This window comes from Apodemus sylvaticus, chromosome 10 (assembly GCF_947179515.1).
Source record: "Apodemus sylvaticus chromosome 10, mApoSyl1.1, whole genome shotgun sequence".
Classification (NCBI taxonomy): domain Eukaryota; kingdom Metazoa; phylum Chordata; class Mammalia; order Rodentia; family Muridae; genus Apodemus; species Apodemus sylvaticus.
In genome coordinates, this window is record NC_067481.1 from 2,200,520 (window position 1) to 2,226,896 (window position 26,377).

Here is a 26,377-nt window from a genome sequence, read left to right on the forward strand (position 1 = left end):
GACAGTTTACTGTTTTCCTCATCCTTTTACCACAGAACGCCTGTCTGTCCCTTGTTTCCAGAGCTGATCCACTCGCCCGGATACTGGAGCTGAGCTCTGGACCATCGCCGGCACCCGGCTCAGGGAAAACACTCAGCTGGTAAAAACAGCTGGCAGCAAACACACATGTCCACAGTGGAGACCACCTAGAACCCTCAGACCCCTGACTAATGACAACTGTGGGACAGTCCCTACTTCGGTGGCTCTTTGGCACCGTGCTGGGAAGAGATCTTTCCATCTGCGTCACACGGCAAAGGGCCATGTGAGACTCAAGAGGTTTCTGTGACACAGAAACCTGCCTGCATGGTGTGCCGCCGTTGCCCAGATGGGAGCACACCCTCAGACCACACGGGAGGACTTGGGGACAGTGCCCACTGCCAGGCCTGTCCCCCTCTTGCTGAAGAGCAAGTGGAGGCTGAAAGAGCTACCCCGTTGGCCTGGTGTGTGTGGACACATCTGCAGCAGATGTTAGCCAGATTAAACTCAGCTCCTGAAAGACTTGACAAAAGCCAAGAGGCCTGGGTGGGAGCAGCTGGGCAGGGGGTTGGGGCCTCGGGGTGGGTAAGTAGAGCTCGCAGCTGTCCCCCGTAATTGGCTGCTGTTAAATGTTTTACGGGCCTCGTTTTTTTGGTAAACAGAAGTCTGTAAATTCCTCCTTCCCAGACAACGTTTCCAGGCACAGACACCCCCCCTGCACCCCCTGAGGAGGCCAGGGCCTCTCCCTGCTCTCTGGGGGCAGTGGACACTTGGTTAACAGAATAAGGGTGTTTTGGGTGCCTGAAAAGGTTGGTGGCTGACACTCCAGCTAGTGGGGCCGAACTCTACCGGCCATTTCAAGGCATGGAGGCCCTTCTTGTCCCAGGCCTGAGACGGGGAACTGTCTGGAGAAAGAAGAGCGAGCAGGAGTAAGAGGCAAGGAGCCCCGGGGAACACAGTGAGGAGGGGTCCAGCAACAGAAAGGCCACTACTCCACAAACTGAAGAGGAAAACAGAAACTGACTTTCGAATCAGAGCCGCTGCTCTGAGACCAGAAGCCACAACAGGGAGAGTCAGCGTCCTAAAAGGACCAAGAAGACTAAGCCTGGGCTGGGGCGGGGGGCTATGGTTGGGAGGATCCTGGTGGGGGCGGCCTGGGCATCAGGGAGAGGACCCTGAGGCAGGGAGAGCCTCACAGCTCACACTTCCGACTACCAGGTCTGCTTAGCCCATTCCCATGCTGCAAAGTCCAGACCCAGGACCTCCCTTTCCCTACAGCCCCTGTGGTCGTGCCAGTGATCACATGACCACTCTGAGGCCACCTGCTGCCTTGGAACTCCTGGCAGACTGGGGAAGCAGCCCTGGGTAGGTGTGGGAGTTGGCTTTAGCAGGCTCCATTCTGGCCTACTGCTGCAGCAACTACCAAAGCCTCCCTGATAGTGAAGGTGAGGATTCCTGATCAACAGGCAGAAAAAGAAAAGATGGCTGGCAGCGAGGCCACCTAGAAACAGCACTTAAAAGACAAGGCAAGTGAATGAGCACCTGGGTAGGGAAGTCATGAGGTAGGGGCTCTCTCTGCCCACCCAGAAGGTACAGGAACGTGGAAGGCCCTCAGATGCGCTACAAACTTCTGCTTTCCTGGGGCGTGAGGGATGGTTCCCGCTCCTCAAGTGCCCTGTCTCGTGTTTCCTGTTCCTTAGGATGCTGCCACAGGAGGATCACACAGCAGCTACCTGGTGCTAGCCCTCTCTCTCCCAGATGCTTGCCTTTCCCTCACAGCCAGTGATTTCCACTGTGGTTGGTTCATTCACTGGCAGACCAGGAGTGCTGCGCTAAGAATCCCAAAGCTAGATTCTCATGCCGCTTAATCGACTAGTGATGTCTGCCCTGGGAGCAGACAGGATGTGGCTGCCAGTCCACAGGACACTTGCCATCCCTGCTTTAGTGACTGAAGGGAGTAACCTAGCAACAAGCCAAGATCTCCCGGCCAAGTGCCCCTCCTTCAGGAGGGTCTCTATTTGGTCGGACCCCTAGTCACCAGGCCAGGGTTTCAAAGTGCAGTTCCCAGGGCTGGCCACCCAAGTGGCTGGAGATAGAATGCCACCCTTCAGGGTGAGTGCTTGCCTGTTCTCCTCCCTGAGGCTTACAGAGTGCTGACCCACAACTGCGCAGGGAACAGGGCCCTGCAGTCTCCACAGCCCCGGGCTGAGAGGAATAACTAAGTGCCCAAGGAGCCAGGCTCCCACGGGCAGGCTGCCCTGGATCCAGAGGGACAGTCCTCCACATCACAGGGAGGCGCCTGGCCAGCAGGCAGATGGAGGGGGCTGGGGAACTCAACTGATGCTGGGCAAACCATGGCACAGGAGTATCCTGGATGTGGCCCCAACACCTGCTGGCATCCAGGGCAACAGTTCTGCCACCCACGGCTTCAGTAACAATCCTGGGTGGCCCACTGTGCCGGGACTTCACTCATGGGCAGGGAGCATGTGTGTCTGGCTGGCAACTGATTTGCCAGATTGGACTCAAGGATCAGGAGGAACTTTGCCTGATGACCATGGCCACTGCCTACCCCTTTACCCCCTGTGTATATCTGAGGACGGGGGCAGAGAGAAGGAGCTATCTACACAGCACCTGTGTTGTTGTGTGTCCGGGCAGCTCCGATAACCAGTGGGCTTTACAGGTGGCAAACAGGCTCAAAGGCTCTGAGCATGGGAACCTACGGCTAACGGGGTCTCGAGGCTGTGACGACCAGAGCCGTGACGCTCTGAGACCCTGCAGCTGCTGCCTGCTGGCTGCGGTAAGACTGGCTGGAGGTATTCACACCAGTGGGATGCCCCGATTCCCAGGGTTCACTCCATGATGTCCTCCAAATCTTACGGTGGCCAGATTGTCCTCACATGTCCAGCAGTTCCTTGTGGGTAAGGGTGGACAGAGCTCTGAAAGGGGACATTTCACTCAAGGAGAGCGCAGGTACAGAGACGGCCTGGCGCTTAAGTGTGCGTGCTGCTCTTGCAGAGGACTCTGTTCCCAGCACTCGCATCTGATGACTCACAACTACCTGCAACCTAGCTCTGGAAGACCCAATGCCCTCTTCTGGGCTCCACGGGCACCTGCGCTCACATGGGCACACACCCACACAGAGAAACCCATTTATACACATAATTAAAAATAAATCTTAAATTAGAAAAAGGAGAGATTGCAGGCTGCAAGGGCTCATTCCCACGGCGGCGAGTAGGAGGCAGAGACCAAGGGATCATTGCAGTTCAGAGACCAGATTTCTTCACAGCAAGTTCTAGGCCAGCCAGAGTTACATGCCCAGTCTGTTTCAAGAAAACTAAACAAAATAAAAAGAGGAAGGGAGAGAGCATCCAGGGTCTGAAGAAATAGTGTTAGGGCAGGCGCGGCCGCTAGGGGGCGGTCCCAGGGGATGGAGCCTGATGGGCCACAGAAGCCTTCAGCCCACCCATGAGGGCGATGTTGGATAGGACCTGTCTCTTGGATGGACATGTTCCAGCCCCTGCTTGCCTGCCCCCGTGGTAAGTCTCGGGGCCTCCGAAGGTGCTGAGGGAGGCGGAGGCAGCTGGAGAAACGAGGGAGTGTGTGGGGTCTGGAGGAGCAGGGCACACTTGATGGTGGCTCCTCTCACTGGAATCCAGCCAGATGCGGAGGGAGAAGTGGCCACCAGGGTGGGTGTGGCTTTCACAGAAGCTGGCTAGGCAGGCAGCCAGTGCTGGCACGTGTACCCATGGCTCCCCCTCCAGGTGGCATGAGAGACCACGACTCACAGGGGCTGAGTCAGCTCCAAGCTCCTGTATCCATCCCCAAGCCCCTAGCAACAGCTTCTTCTCTCATTGCCCTGTGGGTGGTCCCAAGCGGGGGCGGGGTGCTCACTGACAACAGGACCAGCTGTGCTGCACCCCACCCCACCCCTGTCCACTCACCTCTGCCCCAGGCTAGTTCTGCTGTCCACCCCACCCCAAAGCCCTGCCGTCCATTTCTGCCAAGACCCATCATCTTGGGTGAGCTAAGGGGCCAGAAGGCCTGGGGCTCAACAAGCAGGTCCTGCTCTGGGCCAGATGTTCCGGGGCGGCTCCTCCAACACTAGGGTGCATCCCTTGAACCCCCAGCTGCTCCAGGCATACAGGAAGCCCGGGCCCCCGCTCTGCAGCTGCCTTACAGATGGTGAGCAGAGGGCGTTCTGGCTGAGAGTCCCTGTCAGGAGTAGGAGGGCACCTACGACTGAGTCCCGTGTGAAGCTAGCCACTGTCTGTCAGCCCTATCTGCCTGGCTCACCTGCCCGAGACACAAGAAGGCTCAGGGCAGGAAGGGAGGAGGGGGCAGTGCTAGGCTGAGTCCCTGCCTCTCTCCACTCTACGGGTGGTTTAAGGGAACAGGACAAGGATAAGGCTGGGCCTCCTGGCCTACTGCCCAAGAAGCCCCCATGCTGATGGCCCCCATTCTTTGGCCCTGTCGCGTGCCCCCTGCCTGCCTTGCCCCCGCCCTCCTGTACACACATGGCCGAGAAACAGGCCCAGCACGTGGAGCCAGCTGGCACCCCGTCAGACTAGCAGCCAGGCACGCTGCCAGGGCAGCCAGCCAGACTGCCACTCGCTCCTACCCCGCCCGCCCTGGCCTCTACCGCACAGAGCCGGCTGCACCATGTGGCCTGTCAGGGAGTAAGGCTGCAGACGTAGAAGACTGGGGAACCCCTGCGGGGAGGGAGGAGGACATCCTAGGGTGGGGAGGAGAGGAGAGGCCGGTGGAGGGGTAACCTGAGGCTCAGGCCTGAGAGGTATGCGTTGTCATGTGACTCCAGGCTGCCGTGGACTTGCCGCCCCTCTCGTGGGACTGGAAGGTTGTGAGCGAGCGCGCACTCCAGGACTGCAGCTGCCTCTCCACACACCTGTCTCCGGCCCGCGGCCGGCTGGCGGGGCCTGTGCTCAGCCGTGAGGAGCCCTGAACAGCCTGCCTCATGCACTGCCTGCACCTGTGCTGGCCCGCCTCTACCTGGCTCTGGGAACTTTGTCCTGCTCCTGCCACAGTGGGTGTCCAGCAGCAGGCCGAGAGAGTCCTGCTGCCCTTAGAGCTGGTCTCAGAGACAAAATCTTGAATCAGGATGGGGGACAGGGCATGAGCAAGTCCCAGGGCAGAGCCAAGAACTATCCACAGTCAGCGCACTGCCTGCATACCGGCTTCCACCAGCCGAGTGGGCATCCTCGGGGCTTGGCCTTGAAAACAGGACCTGCAGAGGCTGGGCCTCAGGTGGGGTCTGAGGTCCGAAGGTGCTTAGGGTGGGTCATACGTAAGCGATTCTACTGGACAACCATTGATACAGGGGGAAGTAAGTGGTGTGGTGTCGCCAACGGGTCTCCAGCACCCTCTGGAGTGCGCAGCCCAATAGGGAACGGGCCTGGGCTCCAGGGCAGGTGGTGCCACCCACAAAGTGCCCCTCTTGCTGGTGGGGTTTCCTGGGGTAGGATGGAGAGGAAGCAGGCATATGTGTCTCTACTGAGTAGGAGGTAGACCGACATTCCTGGGCACGGACTGGCCACTGCTGACTACGAGGACGGAAGTCAGGTCAGGTGGCCTGGGTCCCCCAGTGTGCCTGTGGTCAGTCCAGGCGATGTAGCTCTTCTTGAGCAGCCTCCATTGCTGTCTCTCCTGCTTGGCCACCCTCACCCCTTCCTGCAAACATCCCAGGAGCCAGATGCTGTGACCAGCTGGGAGATGCCCACCAGGCCGGTTGGAATAGGGAGTGAGTGTTCCCTGCAGGGCCTGGGGCCACCCACAGCTGACCAGAGAACGTCTTTACCAGGGCCCAGCTCTGCCAGTCTCCACCCACGACTCTGCTGGGAAGGCAGAAGAGCATCACAGGTGGGTCTGGGATGCAGATCCCACTCTGCCGATTTGGCTCTCAAGTCCAGGCTGGCCTACCCTCAGCCCAGGAGAGAGCCGTGTCTTAGCACCTGCCCAACATGTGTGCTCTGAGCGGAGCCCAAAGGCCAGATTACTCTGACAACTGTCCCTTACTTGTCACCTGTCCTGTTTGGAAAACAGCCCCTTCTTGTTGCACAAAGAGAGGTTTCTCAGGCTTCCAGCAGTGCCGGGGCGCTAATCTCTCAGCCTAGAACGAGGGCAGGCGGGCGGGCGGGCTGTGCGCCACGCCGTGTGTGGGTCCACTGCGCTCTGTAAACACGACGCCTGAACGCAGCAGTCATTGAGTTACGGCAGTGCCTGGTGCCAGGAGCGAGAGCTCTGTGTGCCCGCTGCCAACTGCAATTACCTCCAGCGTGCCAGCCCTGGGGGGGTGGGTTTAACCCTTTCTGCACCAAGGGGGATGCACAGTCGAGGGAGACACAAGCAATGACCAGGCTAGGGATGTTGGGGACCTGGGGCCACCTCCCAAGTCATAAAACCAAAGTGCAAAGCAGACCTCAAACATTTGGACAAGGTGCGTTGTATTCTGGGAAAGGCCCAGGAGAGGCCTGGAGGTCCCAACGGGGCTCTAGAGGCCATTCTATGTCATGGTGTCTGAGGGCAACAGGTACCTCTGAGGCTCCAGAGTGCACTGAGTGCAAGGCTGGTGGTGGCAGGGGAGGAGCACTGTCACAGGCAGGACTGGAGTGGGGGTTGGGAGCACAGCCGTCTCTGCCCGCTGACAGCTCTCCTCTCCCTGTCTCTCCTTCCCAGCTGACACATCTGGAACCCTTGCCTGCTTGAGTCTGGGGAGGTGGGGGCGGCCCATGGTGGAGGGCACAGCCCAGGCCGGCTGGCCCAGCTGCATCCCACATTTCTTCAGCTCCCTGGAGCCCTCCCTGCCCAACATCTGGAGCACACATCTGTCCAGGACCAGTGCCTACTAGGGCCATCCCATTTCCAACCAATTACCACCTCCCCCTGAGAGCCTTCCTCAGCAGGGAGGTAGCCCTAGCACACTTGACAGGGCCCGCCAGCAGGGCTTCTCCTCCAGATGGTCTCCTACAACCCCCGGGGGATCGATCGGCAGGAGCCTGGGGCCTGACTTACCTTCGTGGGAGTGGGAGAACCAGATCTGAGAAGTGGCAGGGTGGGATCCTCGGTAGGCCGGCTCAGAGGGAGAGGATGTGGGGCCGCTGGAGTGTGCAGACGCTGCGGAGCCCAGGCTGCTGGTGAGGAAGTTGCCCATGAAGGAGGAGGCTGGGGGGTTTCCCATCAGACGGCTGCTGGCTGTGGACACAGGACCAGAGTGAGCGCCTGGGCACTCCGGGGCACAGGATTAGAAGCACAAGGCCATTCCTCAAAGCCCTTCTCCAGGGTGCCCTCAGATACCCTCGTTCCCACAGAGCCTTTGTCTTCAAACTTCCAAGAAAGCCACTGCAGGAAAAGCTGCCCCCTCAAGTATTTGACAATCACACTCACTGACCTGAGCCTCCAGTGTCTTAGGAGTAAATCCCTGTTTCTTTAAAACTACCATCTGCAGCACTACCACCCACGCCACCACCGCTGACACACCATCGCCACCCATAACCATACACGACATCCCATGTTACAGCCACCACCGTTCCTATCACCTCACCACCACCATCAAAACCCACACCACCTCCACCAACCACATCGCCACCACCACCACTATCCACATAATTTGGACACCATCATGTATTTACCACCACCAAAAACCAGATCACCACTACTACCCAGATCACCACCACTACCACCCAGATCACCACCATCACAACTGCCCAGATCACCACCATCGCCTAGATCACCGCTACCACCCAGATCACCACTACCACCCACATCACTACCATCACTATCTACTCCCATGATACTATTCCTATCATCACTAACAACCACACCACCAATAACAACAGATGGACCACCCCTCCCTCGCTGCTGCCATGGCTATTACCACCACCACGACCAATAACTCTATCAGTATCACCATCAGTAACCACGTCGCCTAGCAGTCATCGCTTCTACTGTCGTAAGCACACGCATCACCTCTGCCGTAATAACCGTATCACTATCAGTTAATTACATTACCATCATCGTCACCACCAACTAGGTGCTTAGTGCAGCGTCAAAACCACGTTTAAGGCGCACGGTGGACAGGCTCCCCGTGGGCCTCCTCATTAGCACGGCTCCCCGGCCGCAGCACTGGCACTGGCACCCGAAGGCTTCTCCGAGGCCAGTGGACCTGTCAGCTGGCTCTGCCTTTGCCTCACCCAGGTGAGGTACCTAGAACCAGTAAGGCCCCGACTGGAGGCTGTGGGCCAGTGCTGCAGGGACAGAGGTCCCTGCCCTGTCCTGGGTAGCATGGGAAAATGTTCTTTTCCTTTTCTCAGTACCACTTGGCTAGATAGACAAGAGGCCCCAGTCCCAGTGAGCCAGGGGAGACTGGATTGGAGGAAGATGGACTAGTTAGGGGAAGAGTCTGGATCTACACAGAGCCTCTCTTCGAGCCCTCCGTGGGTCACTCGGGACCAGGTTCTGATGGAGCTGACGTTGAGCAGAAGACGGTCACTTATCTGACAGTCAGAGCTGCAGCTTTCTCGGGCTGGGCCAGCGTTTTTCTTGGTGGCTTGGGAATGCAGCAGATGGTGGGCTGCCCCTGACCCTAGGCCAGCCTGCTTACCCTCTTCCCCTGCCCACCAGCCAGCTGCATCCTTCCCTGGTGGCTGTCATGGTGTATGCCCCGTCTCTGCCAGAGTCCAGCAGTCAGGGCCAGGCCAAGTAAGGCTCCCTGGTTGTCATGGCTACCGGCTCTTGTCCACACAGCACATACGTGCACAGAAAGCCTCTGCACACAGGGCTGTTCATCAGTGGGTGGTCTGGGCTGCGATGCTGGTCTTTTACCCCTGCAAGTTGCCCTGGTACCTTGCCACTTCTGTCCCTGGGCAGGGAGCCCTAGTCCATGGCCATCTCGGGGTGGAGGGCAGAGCAGTGTAGGGTGGAGCCTGGCCAGCCCTAGGTGAGTCACAGAAGCAGCTTCCCGCCCAGGAGGCAGGGGAATTGGTGTATTGGTGGTGCCTCATCTCGCCTGGCTTGGCCCTGGGAACTTCCAAAACACAGGGTGACTCAGCAGAGAAGCAGTCAGCAGGGGAGGGGACTGCCCCTGTGGGACCCTGGCATCTCTACCGAGTGGCTGGAAAGTGGTTTCTTCCGCTCCTGGTCTAAGGGGATGGGATGCACAACGGAGGAGGTCTTAGACATGGCCAGAGGAAGGCTATATGAGTGCTGACCCGGGCAGGGCTAATAGGGGTCCTCCGCCTTGTGCAGGCCCAGGAAGAACACACTGAAAGACCCCGAGAGCCAGGGACTTCCCGGACAAGACCACATGGTTGAGATTGCCAAGGGACCCAGTCCAGACCACAGGCGTGTCCACGCCAGGGGAGGAGACTCCAGGCTGGGAAGGGAAGTGTTGGCCTCTCTGCCCGCTCCAGGGAGTGTGGGGGGCCATGCTTGTGGGCTGAGTGTGGCTGCTCCAGCTGCAGACTTTCTGCCCGCCCGCCCGCCTAGCCAGCCCAAGTCTTCCAGGCCTTTCTACTCCTCTCACCCCGCCCCCGCCCCCGCCCCCAGCACCCTTTTAGGGAAGCACCGCCCATGGGAAGCAATGGAGTCCAAAAGTTGGGTCTGCAAAATCAATTTCTCCAGGATCTGGGCCTGGGAATGGAGCACCTGGAGTTCTCTCACATCACAGCGGACAAGGTGGCCGCAGGGCCCACAGATCCGATCTGTAAAACTGAGGCGACAGCTCTTCCACCGTCCCCTGGCAAGGAAGTGGATCAGCAGGAAAACTCACTGGCTAAAATCTTTCAGCTTCCTCAAGAGCCAGCCACTGGGTCTGGGGGTCTGGGCAGCTAGCAGGGTGTCTGAGCAACCAGGCCCTCAAGTCAGAGCCCAGTATTCCTTAGGCCACCATGCCCAATCTAGGAGATTGATCCTGCCCCCCGAAAGACACCACAGCTGATGCTCTGCTCCAATACAGCAGCCTGGTCAGCCCCCTACCCTAGCTGAATAAGGGCAGGGGCTGCTCCAGTGAGGCTGGTAGGCCTGTGCCAAGGTCTTCCAGCCTGGGGGCCTTGTCACCCCATACTGGCCTGTATTCTGACGTGGGGGTCTCTTAGGGAGTTCTCTGTAGGTTTCCGCCAAGCCAGTTAGAGCAGGGGCTGCTATATGTGGAGTCGGTGAGATTAAAGGGGTGGGGGCAGGGTCCCAGCCCTCCCCTTCCTGCGGGTGGGTTTCCAGGGGAACACAGTGTGCTCACCCAGATGCCACATCTGTCCAAGCAAGTAAAAGCAGCGGAAATTCCCAGCCCAGAGGTCACTGCCACAGGCTTCAAGGGACCCCCTTCTGGGCACTGGTGACCTTGGCAAGAGCTCTCTTATGGCACAGCCAACTTCCTGGGACAGTGCTCCAGGGGACTTTGTTCCCTGAAGCAGTTTGGGGCGGTCCCGGCAGGCCCAGCATAGACCACATATGATCCTGACTCGGCCTGTGGAGGAGAGGGCTTCCCCCCACCATCCTTGCTCTGGTGGGAAAACTGTGGGAGATCCGGCAGGCTTGCCAGGTGGACAGCCTCACGGTGTAGGTAGTCACTGTTGTGGGGTAAGAGACACCGCTGGCTTCTTGAGATTTTCCTCAGCCTATCCAGTCTCTAAGCAACCCCCCCAAAAAAAACCCAGGACCTGGGATCTGTGTTCCTATTGTCACCTGCACCTTTGAGGACTGCTGTGATGGCGGTGTGCCAGGCAAACAGAGCCCTGGGCAGACCTGGCAGCCACCTTCTAAACTCTGCCTGCTGACCAGGAGCCAACCCCAGACAGGGCTGGTGCAGTGACTGCCTGGGATCCCAGTTCATCTCGGGCCTTCAGCCAGGGCCACTGCCTCAGGCCAAGTCCAGCCAGGAACTAGGCCGAAGGCTCTTTCCTCTTGGCAAAGTCCCCTGTCTATGAGTGCTGGAGGACACTGAGGAGCCTGGTACAGTGGAGAGACCCAGAAGGGCTCCCGGGACAGTGAGTGGGGTGGGGGCGGGGTGGGAGCTCCTCATGTCAGGCTCTCAGATCTTTTCACCAACCACACTGGTCCCAGGTCTTAAAGAACAGAACACGTTCCACCCTGCACAGCACAGTACCAGCCCACAGCCCCAAGGACCAAACTACGTAGGTCTGCACAATGATGCCATTGACCATCCAGGCACCCTTTTGCAGGACAAGACGACTCCACTGCCTGAATATCTTCTCGGGAAAGATCTGGGAAGTATGAGGGGACGGTGGCCTCCCGGACAGGCAGTTCTGTGCATGTCAGACCCCACCAGCTGCTCTACTGGACTGAAGCTCTGGTCTCAGTTCCAGGCCCACCTCAGCTCTGCCCAGGACACCATGAAGGGCTGGCTTGACTGTCTGGCTGGCTGAGAAAACCATTCTGGAAGCCAGCATGACAGAGGGCCTACTTGACACACCTTAGGCAATGAGCGCAGAAGGCACAGCCCCATTCGTGGGAAGCTGCTCTGTCCCCATGCCAAGGCCATGACCTGCACGGGGCCAGGGGCCACACCTGGAGGTGCGGCAGGAGGGTTCAGGAAACTGCTAGACAGCAGAGGACGGATGACCTGCTCTGAGGCCCAGGCCCCACACAGCTCTGCATCCCTTTCTGGGAAGATGCTGTGTCGCTGTGAAAGAGACTCAGTCACTGAGTTTGCCAGGCGGCTCCTTGGAGGGAGGGCTGATCATCAGCAGGAGCACGTGGGGAGACCGGACCCCTCGACTTCACTTGGGGTTGCAGAGGCTGCAGTCCTGGGATACCCTGGTCAGCCTTACCTGTCAACCTGACACAGCCTAGAGTCAACTGAGAGAAGCCTAGGCTCTGCTGAGAACTGCCTACATCAGGTTGGCTGTGGGTGTGTCTGTGAAGGTCTGCTTTGATTATTAGTTGATATAGGAGGGTCCAGGCTGGCTGCCTCATTCTTTGGGCAACGTGTGTGTGTGTGTGTGTGTGTGTGTGTGTGTGTGTGTGTGTCTGTGTGTCCATGGTTTCTTCATCAAGTTTCCTGCTTGAGTTCCTAGTTTGACTTTCCTTGAAGACAGAATACGGCTTGGAAGTGTAAGCTGAGTAAGTCAAATAGTAAGGTTGTTTTGGACCAGACTGATTAATCACAGCAAGAGAATGAAACCAGAAAACCTGGAGATCTTAGTGACCACTGAGGCCACTATGTGGCCCGTCAGGCCAGCAACTATCTGCAGGGCCTGGGAGGCAAAAGTGGCACGCATGGCTAGGCACAACCAACTCCCGAGCAGAGGGAGAAAGGCAGACAGCCCCCTTTCCTCTTGCTCACCTGTGGGCCGGGCCCACTTGGTCACTGTGGCCAAGACAGTCCACAGATGGTGTTATCAGACCACCTTAGGGCGTCTGGACACCTGGTAAGAGCCCTGAGAACAGAGCAGTGCCAAGGATCTTCCCCGAGGATCTGGCACACCAGAACCCAGTCCTGAGTGGCTGGATGGCTACGCCTGTGTACCAGCTCTCCGGCCAGGCTGTCTTGGCATTCTGACCCTCTCCTGAGGCAGTGGAACAGGCAGAAGCAGAGTGCGGGGAGAGAGCATTTGTTTTGAGTTAAGCTAGCCTCTGAGACAGTGTCCTCCTCGTCTGGAAACTGTGAAATGGGTTGTAAAAACAAATAAACAAACAAACAAACAAATAGGCAAGCAAGCAAGCAAGCCACAGCTCCTTGAGATGGCGGCAGTTCCAGAGAAGCAAGTCTCTTCCCAGGCTCCCTGGGCTCCTGTTGCTTCTGGAAGCCCAGCTGACTGGCTGCTGGCATAAGCCTTCTGGGTTCTGGGTCTGGCAGCTGCACCCACTGCCGGTGCCAGCTCCCACCCTCCTGCTCACACCCATTCAGACTCCCCTCTTCCTCAGGCACTGGCTTCCAGCTCTGCCTCCCAAGGTCCTTGTAGGGCTAAGCAGGCAGTGATGGCATCTAGCTGGCCAACTACCCAGGAGACACCGGACTGGAGAGGGGAGCATCCTCAGGCAGTTAAAGGGGAAGAAAAAGGGCAAAGCTCTCCCCTCGACCACGCCTATCCCACAGGGAGCAGAGGAGGGAGGAGAGACAGCCCTTCTGCCCCACCCCGCATTCCACTCATTCCAGGAACCCCAGGGAGAACAGAACTTCAACTCTGTGCAGAAAGACAAGAAAGGCTCCAGTCTAGCCTTGGAAGCTGGATGATGTCTGTCTAACCCTCCTGCTCAGTGGAGGAGGAGGAGGAGGAGGAGAAGGAGGAAGAGGAGGAGGAGGAGAAGGAGGAAGAGGAGGAGGAGTAAAGAGTGGGGGTGCCAGGCCCTGGTAGAGAAGCAATTCTGAGTTATCCCCAAGCCAGGTGAGACTGGAGGCTGCAGGACCAGGGTTCGAGGCTGCCCCCTGGTGTGACACTGGTCTGTGGGCCTGCAGAGACCCTTGGCGTTCCCATCTGCTGGAGTCAACCAGCTGCCCCAGCACCTGACGGCGTGGGGAGCATGGGTTGCTCCCATGGCAGAGGTGGGAACGGGTCTTATGCATACACTCAAAGGGTGTGTCTCCTAGTGTGTGCACACTTCTCTCTCTCCCTCTCTCCCTCTCTCTTTCTCTCTCTCTCTCTTTTTTTTTTTTTTTGGTTTTTTGGATTTGGTTTTTTTGAGACAGGGTTTCTCTATATAGCCCTGGCTGTCCTGGAACTCACTCTGTAGACCAGGCTGGCCTCAAACTCAGAAATCTGCCTGCCTCTGCCTCCCAGAGTGCTGGGATTACAGGCGTGCGCCACCACTGCCCGGCCACACTTCTCTCTTAATGCACGTCTCTGACAATGTGTGTGTGTGTGTGTGCATGGTTGGGGGGTCACACGTATTGGGGTGGGGCAAGCCCTGGCTGTGCATGCCCGTCTAGATCACACAGCTTCGAGTGTGCACCCATGGCCACATACAAGCCTCTACGAACTCCATTCCCAAGCACGAGGGCACACAGACTGCGTGTTCTCCAGAAAGCTATTTCCCAAGTGTCCAGACTCTCACACTCACTGACCTGGGTAGACCCTGGTAAGTCTACCTACCGCCTCCCCTGATGTAGAGAAACATCCAGGCCAGCTTTGGGAGGAAGGGAACCAACGGTAGGCTCGGCTCACGTCAGCCCCAGACAGCAGCTTTAAGACCTGTCTGACTCAGCACGGCCTCCCAGCCCCCTCTCTTGTGGCAGGAAAGACCCAGACCTGAGAGTGGTTGAGGAATTAGCAACACTCTAGAAGTCAGGCCACACGGTCAAGGCTGTCTCCCCGCAGCACCTCGAGAGGCAAGGTCCAGTTTTCCCTCAGACTCCAATCTCAGACCCCTCTTCACCAGCAGGCTTGCTAGCAGAGGCCATCTTAAACTGGGGCAAGAATCCCCTAAAGCTTCAAGCCCACTGCCAGCAGGTGTCAGCCTGCAGTGCAGCATCCGGCTTCCCTGAGCTTCCTCTTCAGCCCTCAGAGCTGTGGTAGGACACCCAGCCTTCGCAGGGCCCCACACCACAAACGCCATGGGCCAGCTCTATGGAGGTGGCTGGAGAAGAGGCTAAGACAGGCCCAGAGAGAGGAACAGAAGAGAAGGGAGGAGGAAGCAGAGATGGAAGGCCCTGTAACCACGGCCTGGGGCGGGGGCTGAAGAGGCCAAGAATGCTGAGCAGTGGGCGTTGGGCTTGGCCCATCCTTGGGACACAGGGGTGGCCTGGGAATGATCACCTAACCCGGGAAGCCCCTTGGCCAGTCCAAGAGAACCTTCCGGAAGTCCCAAAGGAAGTCACTCTCAGGCCATAATAGGAAAGCTCTGTGGTTGCTGAACCACTCAACTGGGCAGCCATGGAAAGGGCCGGGAGGCAGTGATGACAAGGGACAGGCTCAACCGACAGCCCAGAACTAATAAAAGAAAAGGAAAATCGGATATAAGTCTGGTTCTTATTAAAAGAGTAAATTTAGCCCTTTGGCTAGGACGGGAGGCGGGGTGGCCAAGGCTCCCCACTGGGGGGGGGGGAGGAAGGGGGGACTGGACTTCTTCCCAGAGTGATTCAGTGTCCCAGGACAGGCAGGCGGGGGCTGGGGTTGCAGGGGGGTGAGGGCACGGACCCTCTCCTGGCCTTCACACCTTCCCTTGTGTGTGTGCCTCCCTCTCGTGTGGGCGGCTGGGAATCCAGGGCCTCTCCCAGCTGCCCGGGGTGCTCCTCAGGGTGGTGGACAGATGGACAGACAGTCAGACGGACGGACAGACGGGCGGGCGGGCGGGTAGCAAGGGTGTGAGGAGGGAAGTAGAGCTGCTCAACACCACTCCTGGGAACCACACCCCCCAGCTTGGAGAACTTCCACTACTGAACAGGCACTTCCCTTCCCACTGCCTTGAAATAAGCCGGCCACATAAAGGAAGGCCACCCCAGAGTAGTTGATCAGGGCTTCCCACCCGTGCGCACTTGCACGTAAGGCTATGTACATCCATGTTCACGGTACACACTCACACAAACACGTTTATACAAATCCATTCGGGGACCTACCGATGCTTGAATCTCTTCTCAGAGAAGCAACAGCCCCATAGTCGGGACTGGAAACTCTGACCCGGCGTTGGACATCCACCCTGCTCTCTGGTATCCAGCCTCTCACCCATGCCCGGAACCCTCAAGGATAACCCTGAATATGGCCTGCCTCCACCATTCAGGGAGAGGACAACGGACACCTGGACAGAGACACAGACCCTCGCCTGCTCATGCCGCCAGCAGCATGAGGTTCCCTGGAACTATGTCCACAGAAAACGTCCACTCTTCCTAGCTGAGTGTCTGTGGGTAATGACGTCACCAGGCTGGCTGAATTTCCCCTTCTGCCAAGTGGGCGAGTGTCTATGATGGTGCATGTAACCCCTTGTCCCATCCAGGACCCACAGTGGTGCCAGGAGCGGCACAGACACTCCAGAGACAGGGTAGTCTGAGAGGTCAAGGCTACGGGGGAGGGGAGGTTAGAGGTGCTAGGCGTCAATCAGGTCCTTCCACGTGACTCCAGTCTGTGGCTCCATCCATGCTCACACTCACACAGTTCCTGGCCCGGAGGAGCTGTGATCCCGCGGTCCTTGTGGCCAGAGTGTGATGGTTCTATGGAAGCCACCAGCGCAGACCCATAGCACTACAGGAACAAAGAGAGACACTGAAGTCCCTGAACTGGCGCCAGTGTTCTGCCTGTGTCTCCTGCTACCCTTCTCCCTCGACCCCCAGAGGCTAGCTCCCTCCATGTGGTTCCCTGGAAAGCTTGGGCTGGCTTGTACTTCCTGGAGGACTAAGGACTCACGCTGTAACACCTACCAAGTCCAAACCTGTGAAGCACCTCTGGTACCTCACACCTAGGCAGAGCAGACAGCAGCCCATCCGTGTCCAAGAGCTGGCATAGCAGCAGTGACAGACATGCACATAGTGGCCTCTGGCCCTGGGTCAACGGCCACACTGGGCTGGGAGAATTCCAGCTGACGGCAGGAACCATCTGGAAGGAAGGTACCCAGCGCCCAGATTCCGGCATGACTTGGAAGAGCTGTATCCCCCTGGAGGCGAAGGGACAGACACTATAGTCTACAGAGATGCCGCAGGGCCGTGGGCATTCTGGATCTATGCTGCCAGTGCCAGACTGTGTCATTTCCCAGACAGCCGCCTCAGGTATGGCTGTCTCCAGCCACTGAGACTCATACTGTGTTCTCGCTCAGAGGGAAATGATGGTGGCCCCCTCAAACTCCTCTTCTCAAGGCTTTCACTGAAGAGCCCAGGCTGACCCCGTCCCAGTGGAGGCTCCATCTTGGATTCCTCACCACCACAGGACCCTCCACTTAGCCTTCTGCTGCATGTCCAAGAGCCCGAATGGGCATCTGTGTCTTGTGGCTCTTGGCCTGGCACCAGACGTCATATCTAGGCTAACCCAGGACACAAGGACCTTGCAGTAAGAAAGGAGGGGGAAAGGTCTGGGAAGGAAGCAGGCAACACAGCTGCCTTCTGCTTCAGAACGCAGGACACCGGGCGAGGAAACGCAGGAAGCGACTGCCCGATTCTGGTGTGCTCTCCTGCTTACCACAGCAGGCTGGGCCACAGGTCACAAATCATGGGGTCAGGGGTCACAACAGGAAGAATTCTCTCCTTGGTGCATATATAGTGGGAAAGCAAGACAATGCTCTCCCTGAGTCCCTGCTCTGCTGGGCAGGTCCTGCTCTCAGGGCAGGGTTGGTCAGGCACCCACTGATTCCTACCCTGAAAGGTAGAATACAGTCCTTGGAAGTGTCCCCCAGCAGCTTTGGAGGAGGAGCTTGATCTTGATTGACACCTAGATGGACAGCAGTGCTCAGATTAGCTTTTTCTAGCATCAGACTCAGGGCCAACTACCTATTCCAGGGAAGCGGGGCCAAGGACAGGGTGGGGGTCTGCTTAGGGCCTTCCCTGGAGTCTGGATGAGTTCAAGGCTGGATGGGGAAGCCCCAAGGTGGCCCGGGGCAAACTCTGACCCCACTTGGGCAGACAGCTGGCAAAGGCAAGACGAGAGGAAACTGCCCAGATCAGAGGACACGAACTGTCGCTGTCCAGGCCACAGAATGAGAGACTCGTGTACCATCCAGAGGCGGCTCTACCCCAACTCAGTCATCAAGAGTTTCCGAGTGCCCGTGTGGCCCCTGGGCTCATCCCCCCTCGCCCTGCCCTGCCTGCAATCTCGGGAAGCCATAGGCTGCCCTGCACCCCATCTGTAGCCTGGCTCTCTATCTCACACAAACCATACAAGCCTCTAGGTAGTGGCGCAGCTGGGGAACTGGCTTCTGCCAGGGCTCTGACTGGGAGAAGGGACGGTTTACACATTTCAGGTGTTCCCCAGAGTCCTGTGGGTTGGGGACAACTCACAACAGGGTCTACAGCAATCCTGGGAGGACCCAGAAGACAAGCTGGGACAGAGAAGTGGGGTGAGGGGTGTGTGTGGAGTCAGCTTTGAAGGGCCTAGGGGCCGGAACAAGGCTGAGAGGCAGGAAGGCCTTAGTGGGAAGAGAGGCTTCGATCAGAAGGAATAAAACCTAAGAAGTCTCTGGGAGCCAGCATGCAGAGACCAGGGGGTGAGGGGTGCAGGGGCCCAGTGTGGCCACGCGAGTGCTAGGATAGTCCCCGGTTTTTCCGGTGTACCCTATTGTACCCCAACATGCACACAAGAATGGTGGGACCTCAGGTTGACAACATGACAGGGGCCATCACCTCCGGGGAGCTTGCAGAAACTGTGGGTTCTGTCCAACCTGCCCCCCTTCTCTTGTTTGCTGAGCAAAAATGCTGCCCCTGCTGAAGGCCGCCTGACAGCCCCAGGGGCAAGAACCGGTAAGATACCTGCAGTTCAGTCCACCCCGTGCCCCAGATTCCTGACTCAGAGTCTGAAATGATAAGCATTGGCTGCTTAAATTATCGACGTCGAGGATAATTCAGTGCTATTTGCTAACTGTCCTGGCAAGAGCCAACGAATGTGTATGGAGAGGAGACAGAACCACGGGGTAGTTAAGCCCCCACAGAGAGCCCAGAGCACACAGAGAACCCCCAAGAAGGCAAAGGGAGGTATTGGAGGGTGGCCAGCAACACAGGGGACAGACTTGCTTCTGCAGAAGACAGAAGCACAGACTCAGGTATGAAGTATCCAGTGTCCCTCGGTGGCCAGCGGGAAGGTCCCGGGGGTCCTTGTGGCTCCGCCTCCCTAATCTATATCTGAAGCAGTGTTCCCGCTCACCTCCTACTGAAGACCCTTCTGGACTTGATCACTCTGATTTTTTTATTATTTACCACAAATCTGCAGTGTTATAAAAGACAAATATGATGCCGTGTACAATTTTTTGTTGTTGTTTTCTCAATGATAAGGGCTTGTTCCAGGTTAGCCTAAGATGTATTGTAATTTAATCTAGTTTCAATTTTAGTATTACTTTAAGAAAATTAAAAGTTTATTTTTAGGATACCCAAAGGGTTATTTAAAAAAAATCTCAAAAAAGGGGATTGGTTTCCGGGCAAGTTTCCCACAAGGTGACCTGATGGCCCGGGGTGATATCGTGCGTGCAAATACTGGCGGGTCAGGGTGGCCAGCTACTCTGCTACACAGAACTGGCAGGGACTGAGGGCCATGACACAGGGCAAGAAGGGCCAGTCCTCTAGAGACCAGATCACTAGCTAGGGATGGAGGGGCCTGCCTGGGGGAGGGGGTCGGGCAGGCTGAGAGGGAGTCCTTCCTGTAACAGGCACAGAGGCCAAGATCAGGACAGTGATTGAACCGGAGCACGAGAGAAACAGTGAAGAGCTAGTTGGGAAAGGCCTCGCTGGTTGTGCTTGTCTGGGATGAAGTAGACACAGCATCTGAGAGAGAGAGACAGCAGAGCTAAGCCCAGACAGCATCTCTAGATCCAGCGGCCCAGCGCGGGCTAGGCAGAGGGTTAAGGTGAGGACTGACCAGCAGTTGACACAGGGGAATAGGCTACGCAACCTGTTCATGGTCGGTCCACTCAACACGGGGACATGTTTGTGAGGAGTTCAGAAAAGAGCAAAGCCAACTTCGTGGGGAGCCCAGAGGGGCAGAGGGGGCTCCCGGCACTTGGACACATTTAGGGGAGGCCTCAGGTGATGCCACAGAGGGTCCTGGGGCCCGCAGCTCTGCTCCCTCTGTAGGTGGCAGAAATCAGAGGCTGGAGCAGGCGATACAGGAAGCCCTGGAGGAGAAGGACTCACTGTCAGTAGATGACCTGGCTCTCCAACAGCCCCTGGAATGTCATCCCCTGAAGGCCACTAGGAGCCAGCACAAATGTAGCAGTGATCAGTGAGAAGACCTATCCCAAAGTGTTGAGGACAGTGAGCAGGTGTGAACTGCCACAGGTATGTTTGGTGTGTGTGTGTGTGTGTGTGTGTACGTGCGTACGTGCGTGCGTGCGCGCTTTTCACCAGCCAGCTGCTGGCTGGGAAGTCATATCCAGGTATATAGTTTGGGCCTCTGCTTCTAAAGGGGGAACAAATCTGCCAGGCCTAAGAGGAACCTACCCTAAAGGGAGGCTCTTTCTCCATGGTGTCCGGGGTCTCACCTCAGGCTCCCACTTCCTCCTTGATGCAGTCCTCACCCTGCCCTGTTCCACTCCCAGGCCACTGGCCCTGAGGAGCCCAGACCCATCTGGCTGTAGGAATGACATGTCCGTAGACCCAGAGCCCAGCTCTGCTGGAGTACTGTAGCCGGCCGGTTCTTTTCTCACATGGTAAAGCTGATTCTGCTCTTGGTCTCTTGGTCTCGGCACCCCAGAATCACACCTCCCATCATGCCTTGCGTACCCCTGGGTGCTGTTCAGAAGCCTTCCCTTGGGAGCATTCCCCACTCCACTGTCCTCCTCATCTCTAAAGCCCTCCCCTGAGAGAACCGCACCCCTCTCCCGGAGTTGCTTCCCTCGTTGCCTTGCCTTCCCAGTTCCAGGCACACAGTGGATATCCTCCCAATAACTCGGAGCGAGTAGTGCCTCTAGCCAGCCGAAAAGCCTTCCCATGCAGACACTGGACTCTTTGTTGGGGCTGGGGGCGGGGGTGGGGAAGGGACAGGAGCCAACCCACCTGTTCGCTCCCCTAGGTCAGAATGAAAGAGATGTTTCCTGGCCCACAGAATCTGGAATCTAATCATGTAGACAGCTGCAGCCTGCAAACTGCGGCTCGGTGGCTCTAAGCCTGGACACTGGACACCTCCCCTCCAGGCGTGAGGTCCACTGTGAACCCAGAGCCGGTCCAGAGCCAGGGCCAGGGTGCCCCCTTATTTAGCACCCACCAACACCTCCCCTGAGCCCACGCCCCACACATGCGGTGGCAGCTCTCAGGGCTACAGGAGGCAGTGGTATTATATATTACGACAAACAGGGGCAGCCCACTGACAAATAGGCCTGCGTGATCTAAACGGTATATTATCCCATAAAAACGTCAGCGGGCAGAGCGTCGGAGCCAAAGCGGAGTGCCGTCCCATGCCGGAGGCCCTTCGAGGCCCTGCTCCCTCCTTCCCGGCACGGCAGGGCTGTGAGGTGATTTTCTAGGCCTTGCACAGTGTTTGTGATTCTGTTTTTTTGCTTGTTATACCATGTCTACCGGGGAGGAGAATGCAGCCCCAGAGGTTAATGGGGACCAGGAACCCCAGGGGAGACGTTCTCTGGCAGGCAAAGGGGTTGGACACGGGACAGAGTAAGTCACCTAATTTGCCAAAGAGACAAGGCACGTGCTTTGAATTCTGAAGCTAGTTTACCGATCGTCTGAAACCAAGGAGATACACACACCCAACCTGGAGGCCTCCTTGGCAGGGTACTTCCCAGTCCTGCAGGACCAGGGACTTCAGAACCTCTGGACAAAGGTGCTCCAGGCAACTGCTTGCCAAAGGGCCTGAGGTGGCAGCTGTGTCCTGGGATTCTTTTGGGAAATCTCCAGAGTTGTATTGGTCAATAACCCGTAAGGCATTTCCTCAAGGACTCCCCAGGCAATGACCTCTTCTGCTGTGCCAGGCCTAGGACAGGGCTGCTAGCTAGGCCCCTCCAATGTGATTCTGAAGGGGGACATGGGCACAGGGACTGGGCTGGGGCAGGGGTGAGGCTGCAGGGAAGAACTCTCTTGGGACTTTGCCCTCCACAATGAAGGCATCTACCCAGGATCCAGGGGATAGGGCAGCAGCATATCCCATTGCAGGGACTTATAGTCAGATGTTTGTGGTAAAAGGAAGACAGGCAGGACTCCTGGGGCCTCAGAGGAAGAAGGGCAAAGAGGCACTGGAGTGACCACCATGGCTCCCTTTCGCTGCCTGGAAAGCCCTGATTCCCAGTAGTAGTGTTTGAACTTCATCATCTGTGCTTGGGAATTCCCAGTTCAAGGACCCAGAGGGTCCCAGGCTCAGAGTCTGGAGCTAGACCAAGGCATTCTGGGAAATGTAGTCCTTGGGGAGCTCCAGGGGTCAGTAGAGTGGGGAGTTGGGGGGTGTTTAGTTAGGGAAGAACAAGAGCCAAGGATGCCACCCTGGCACTCACACCAGAGTGGAAGTTTAAAATGCTAGGGAACTGGATTCACTTAAAAATCCACTGCCTAACTCCACATGGTTTTTCTGAACAAGAAGTCCTGACCCCTTTTAATTCTGGCAAGAGACCTCCTCCGAGAGGATGGTCCCAACCAAATCTCACAAATAGGAAGATGCATTCATTCTCACATCCCTTCACTCCTCTGGCTAGGACCTCTAGACACACACAGAGAGAATGGGTGTGTGTGGGTGTGTGTGTGAGAGGTAGGGTTGGGGTGAGACCTGCTGCCTCCCCTCTAAGAGCCCGTGAGCATCCTGAAGCCCGCGTTATTTATGTTCACAGCCTGCTCTGATGACATATGTAAGTTGACAGCGAACATCCTATCAACTTGCTGGAGTGTATCTTGATTGTTAAAACACACTCTTAAAGGTGTACAATCATTTATCAAATTAAAATAGCCAGGCTTTGCTTGTTGCTTCTCCATCTTCCTGGAAGGACCCCCAAGTCGCCTCCTGCCTCCTCTGGCCTCCTGTATTAGCACTGAGCTCTGCTTCCCCAGAGACCCTTCTCCGATGCCTGGGACCCTGGCCTCAGCACCCCCCAACCCCACCCCCACCCCCGCCCCAGGCCAGGGCAAGCCCACTAATCGCCAAGAAGTGACAAACGCCAGAAGCCCCACCAATTAAATTTAAACTCATGCAAAGCTCAGTGGCTAGTAAATTATTATTTTTATTAGCTTGAACCAAGTTCCCGTAAGAGAGAAAGTCAACTTGCTCCCATGAATGGTTCTTGTATAATTTATTTAACTCTGTGCTCTTTGCCAAAGCCTGGAATATTTTTAGCTCGTTCTGTTGTTGGATTTGGCTTTTTTATGTGTGTTTCTGAGGGGTATTTTTAGCCACATCCATGTTATCCTAACTGCCTCCTATGCGTTTTTTTGTCCTGTCTGTGCGGGCTGTTGAACCCTGTCTCACAGGGAACCGAGGGAGATTTCTAAGAATAACTGAGTAGTGTTTGGGGTGCGGTATTTTCCGGGGAGATGTGCCATTTGCACTGTGTCACCCTTGCCCCGGCCACCAATCCGCCTTACTGTTCACGTGCCTAAGCTATTCCGTCCGGAGAACTCGATGTTTCCCTATAGGAATAATCAGACATGGTGGCGGCCTAGGCCCCACTGAGAAAAAACCCACATTCCAAAAACAGCTTTGGTGGAGCGGGCGCGGCTGCCGCAGCCGGCCCAGTCTATGCAGCCGCCAGATTCCCGGATCCCCGCGGCTCGGTTGGGTACCGCGGCAGCTTTGATGTCTAGCTCTGTCACTGACGGAGCCGGATAGGTAGAAGCTCGGAAAGGAACTCTTTTCACACCTACTTAATGTTGGTAACTGCTGCAGAGACACTCTATCGTGCAGCGGAGTTAATGAGGTATTTACGAAAATGTATTTTTTTCTTTAAAAAAAAAAAATCCCACAAGATGAGCGGGGCACCTTTGATGGGGTCTTTTTTTCTTTTTCTTTTTTTTTCACACAGGAAATTGTCTTTTTATTCATTTTATTTTTTAAATCTATGAAGCTAGGCGGAGTTTGGGTGGTTGGTTATTTTATTTTACTTTAGAGACTGGTCAACCAAAGCGCCTTTAACAGGAAATAGGTTGGCAGTCTCTCTCCAGAAAGGGCCTGCCTGAATCCCCCCAAAGCTGTAGCCAAGACCCATGGCTGCACAGGCCAAGCTAAATCACATCCCAAAGCCAAAGGGGGTGGAGAGGAGCCCAAAAAGAGGATTCACACCGAGAAGCAAACCGGCCCCTTGGTGAGGCCCCAGCCCTGGGGGGAGCTCTAGGATCGGACAGGAGCTGACCCAGCCGGAAGGGGGGCGGGGCGTGCGAGCACAAGGCTCCCGAGTTTCTCCCGAGCCAGCTGCCTCCTGATTAAACCCGTTCGGGGAAAGGAGAGATCCCCCAAGTAACTCCAGGCAGTAGCACGGGGGAGAAAACCTAGATTAGTTCATGTTGATTTTCCCTTTTTGTGTGTGTGTTCCCCCATCCCTAGATTTCACAGCTTTGCCTCCGGACCATCTGTATTAAAGACAAAAAAAAAAAAAAAAAATCTAACACTGAACTAAAAATAATAGTTCCAAACATTTTAATTGCACCTCTCAGTGACAGGGTTAAGGGAGCAGCTCTCTCCATAAACCTACAGCTCGGATATAAAGCGACCGGCACTTTCAGTTCAAGGGGGAGGGGGGGACAATGGCAGGCGCCAGGGAGCCCATCATCAGCCCCCGCCCCCGCCCCTTAGGGTCCCACAAGCTGATACCGTCTATGTACCAGGTGGGAAAGAAGCAGGGGAGGAAGTGGAGAGACCCTTAGCCCAGGCTGGCCAGGCAGGTGGGGACAGCAAGCCACACAGGGAAGCCGTTCCGGGGAACGGCCCCGCAGCCTGGATGTCTGCATCCTACGCAAGCTCAGGGAAGATTCTTCCACAGCAATTTTGCTCTCAGCTCAGCAGCTGGGACAGGGAGGGGCAGGCTGGACTATGGCAGCCTTGGCCTGTGGGCCAAGGCTATTCATCCACAGAGACGGGGAGAATAGGAGAAGGTGGCCATTGGGAAATCTTCACACAAAATCTGAACGGCAAGATCTAGAGACAAATTCCTTAACTTCATCCCATCTTTCTCTCTTTCTAAATGAGGGCCTAGGCAGAAGCAGACTGAAGTACAGGGATCTTGAGTATAACTCCTGTTTTAAAAATACATGTAGCGAGACTCTAAAAATGAACTCGAAATCCTGGCTACCCTGGCTTTTGACAATTGCAAAAGGCTTCCAGCCCCACACAGCCCAGCCGGCCAGGCTTCGCACGGCCGCCCAGTCCAGCCTCTCCAAACACAATAGGATCCTCTGGTGCCCAAGGGGCTGGAAACTGGGCTGGGCCTGGGGAATCAGGAGACACACGGCCCTCCAGCACTGAGAGAGGAGCTCTCTAGGGCCCCCAGTGTAAGGAAGCAGGAAGGGTGTGGGGTCACAGACTAGGACCTGGTACAGTTTCTCACAGTTCTCTGAGGCCTGTAGTCCAAGAACCACGTGGTCCAAGTTAGCATGAGAAAGACAAAGGTCCAGGCCACTTCTCCACATTCCCACCTGACGGGGTATTACCTAGCTCTGGGAAAAAGCAGAAATAGCTGCTGACCAAGAGCTAACTAAGGGCTGGCGAGTGGGGGCAGGAGGCAGCGGTGACCTGAACTAGATGGGGAGCTGGGCTTGGCCTAGCTGCCCCCCTACAGGGGCACAGCCTTAGCCAGCCAGGGTACTACTGTGGAAACTTGCTCTCTGCAGCACCGTGACCTACCAGGCTGGAGGGCTGCACAGTGGAGGAAGAGGGCAGAGGCGGCCTCTCCACTCCTCGACCCTGCAGACTCAGCCTCTCCTGCCTGCCGCCAGAAGCCGAGGCTGGTGGGGAAGCTGGGCACTGACCCCGCTGCTGCCACCATCGTGTCAAAGCCCTCCCTCCGCTCCCCAGTGGGTCAGACATGAGTGGGTGGCATCTCAGTGCAGCGGTAAGCCTAGACAATAACCACAAGGGATATTGGGGAAAAGATATTTTAAATTCATCAATTGCTCGGTCAAGTACTTTTCTTTTTCTTTCCAGTATAAATCTAGAAGGGGTAAAAATGGAGAGGAAAAGGAAAAGTGAAAAGAAAAACGATCCACAGAGAGGAAGGCAGAGCCTGCTGAGGCGCCAGCTGGAAAGGCAAGCTGGTGGCGTGGGGCTGACCCCGCAGGAGGCTGGCCACTCTAGCCCAAGGCTGCTCACTCACACCAACCTCGTGCGGCAAAAATTGGAGGCCCTTTATTAATTAAGCAATTTCAAGGATTTTTCTTAAAAATTTACTTTTTTTTCTTTTTGACTGCCTTCCCTTCCAACATTTTCCCTTCTAGCCCATCCGTTTTAATCCACAAACTAATTGTAATCCCATTAAAGCAGATATAATTTTATTACTATTCATGGTTCATCAAGCTAATAATAATAACTGTTACTGCCAAACTAAAAAATAAAAGCAGCAAATAATATTTCTGATGTTTAGAATAAACTGTAAACAAAAGCAAGCCGACCTGCGAGGGTGACCCAGCAGGTCCACGAGCAGTCCCTCAGGCTCCCCCAGCTCCGCCCACGCTGGTCAGTGACTTCCCCGCCAGCTGAGGCTTCGCTCCAGAGACAGGGTCAGTGCTACCAAGGACAGACCCCTCAGGGAAGGGGACATGAGTGGGCCGAAACAAGGGGGCGTGCCGGGAATGATCAGAACAATTCAGGGTCTCTGGTCTGGAAGCTAAAGCGCACGGACTCGCCTGCAC

At 56.4% G+C, this 26,377-nt stretch overlaps 1 protein-coding gene across 3 annotated transcripts in view; it reads right to left on the reverse strand.

Moving 5' to 3' along the window:
• Bahcc1 (BAH domain and coiled-coil containing 1) overlaps window positions 1–26,377 on the reverse strand; it is a 57,868-nt gene that overhangs the window by 26,460 nt on the left and 5,031 nt on the right. For all 3 annotated transcript variants that reach the window (XR_007979743.1, XM_052194834.1, XM_052194833.1), the window contains exon 3: window positions 7,042–7,221. Coding sequence is in view for 2 of the 3 variants with exons in the window: in XM_052194834.1 (XP_052050794.1) it covers window positions 7,042–7,221 (180 nt within the window). In the remaining variant the exon portion in view is untranslated. The remainder of the gene's footprint in view (window positions 1–7,041; window positions 7,222–26,377) is intronic.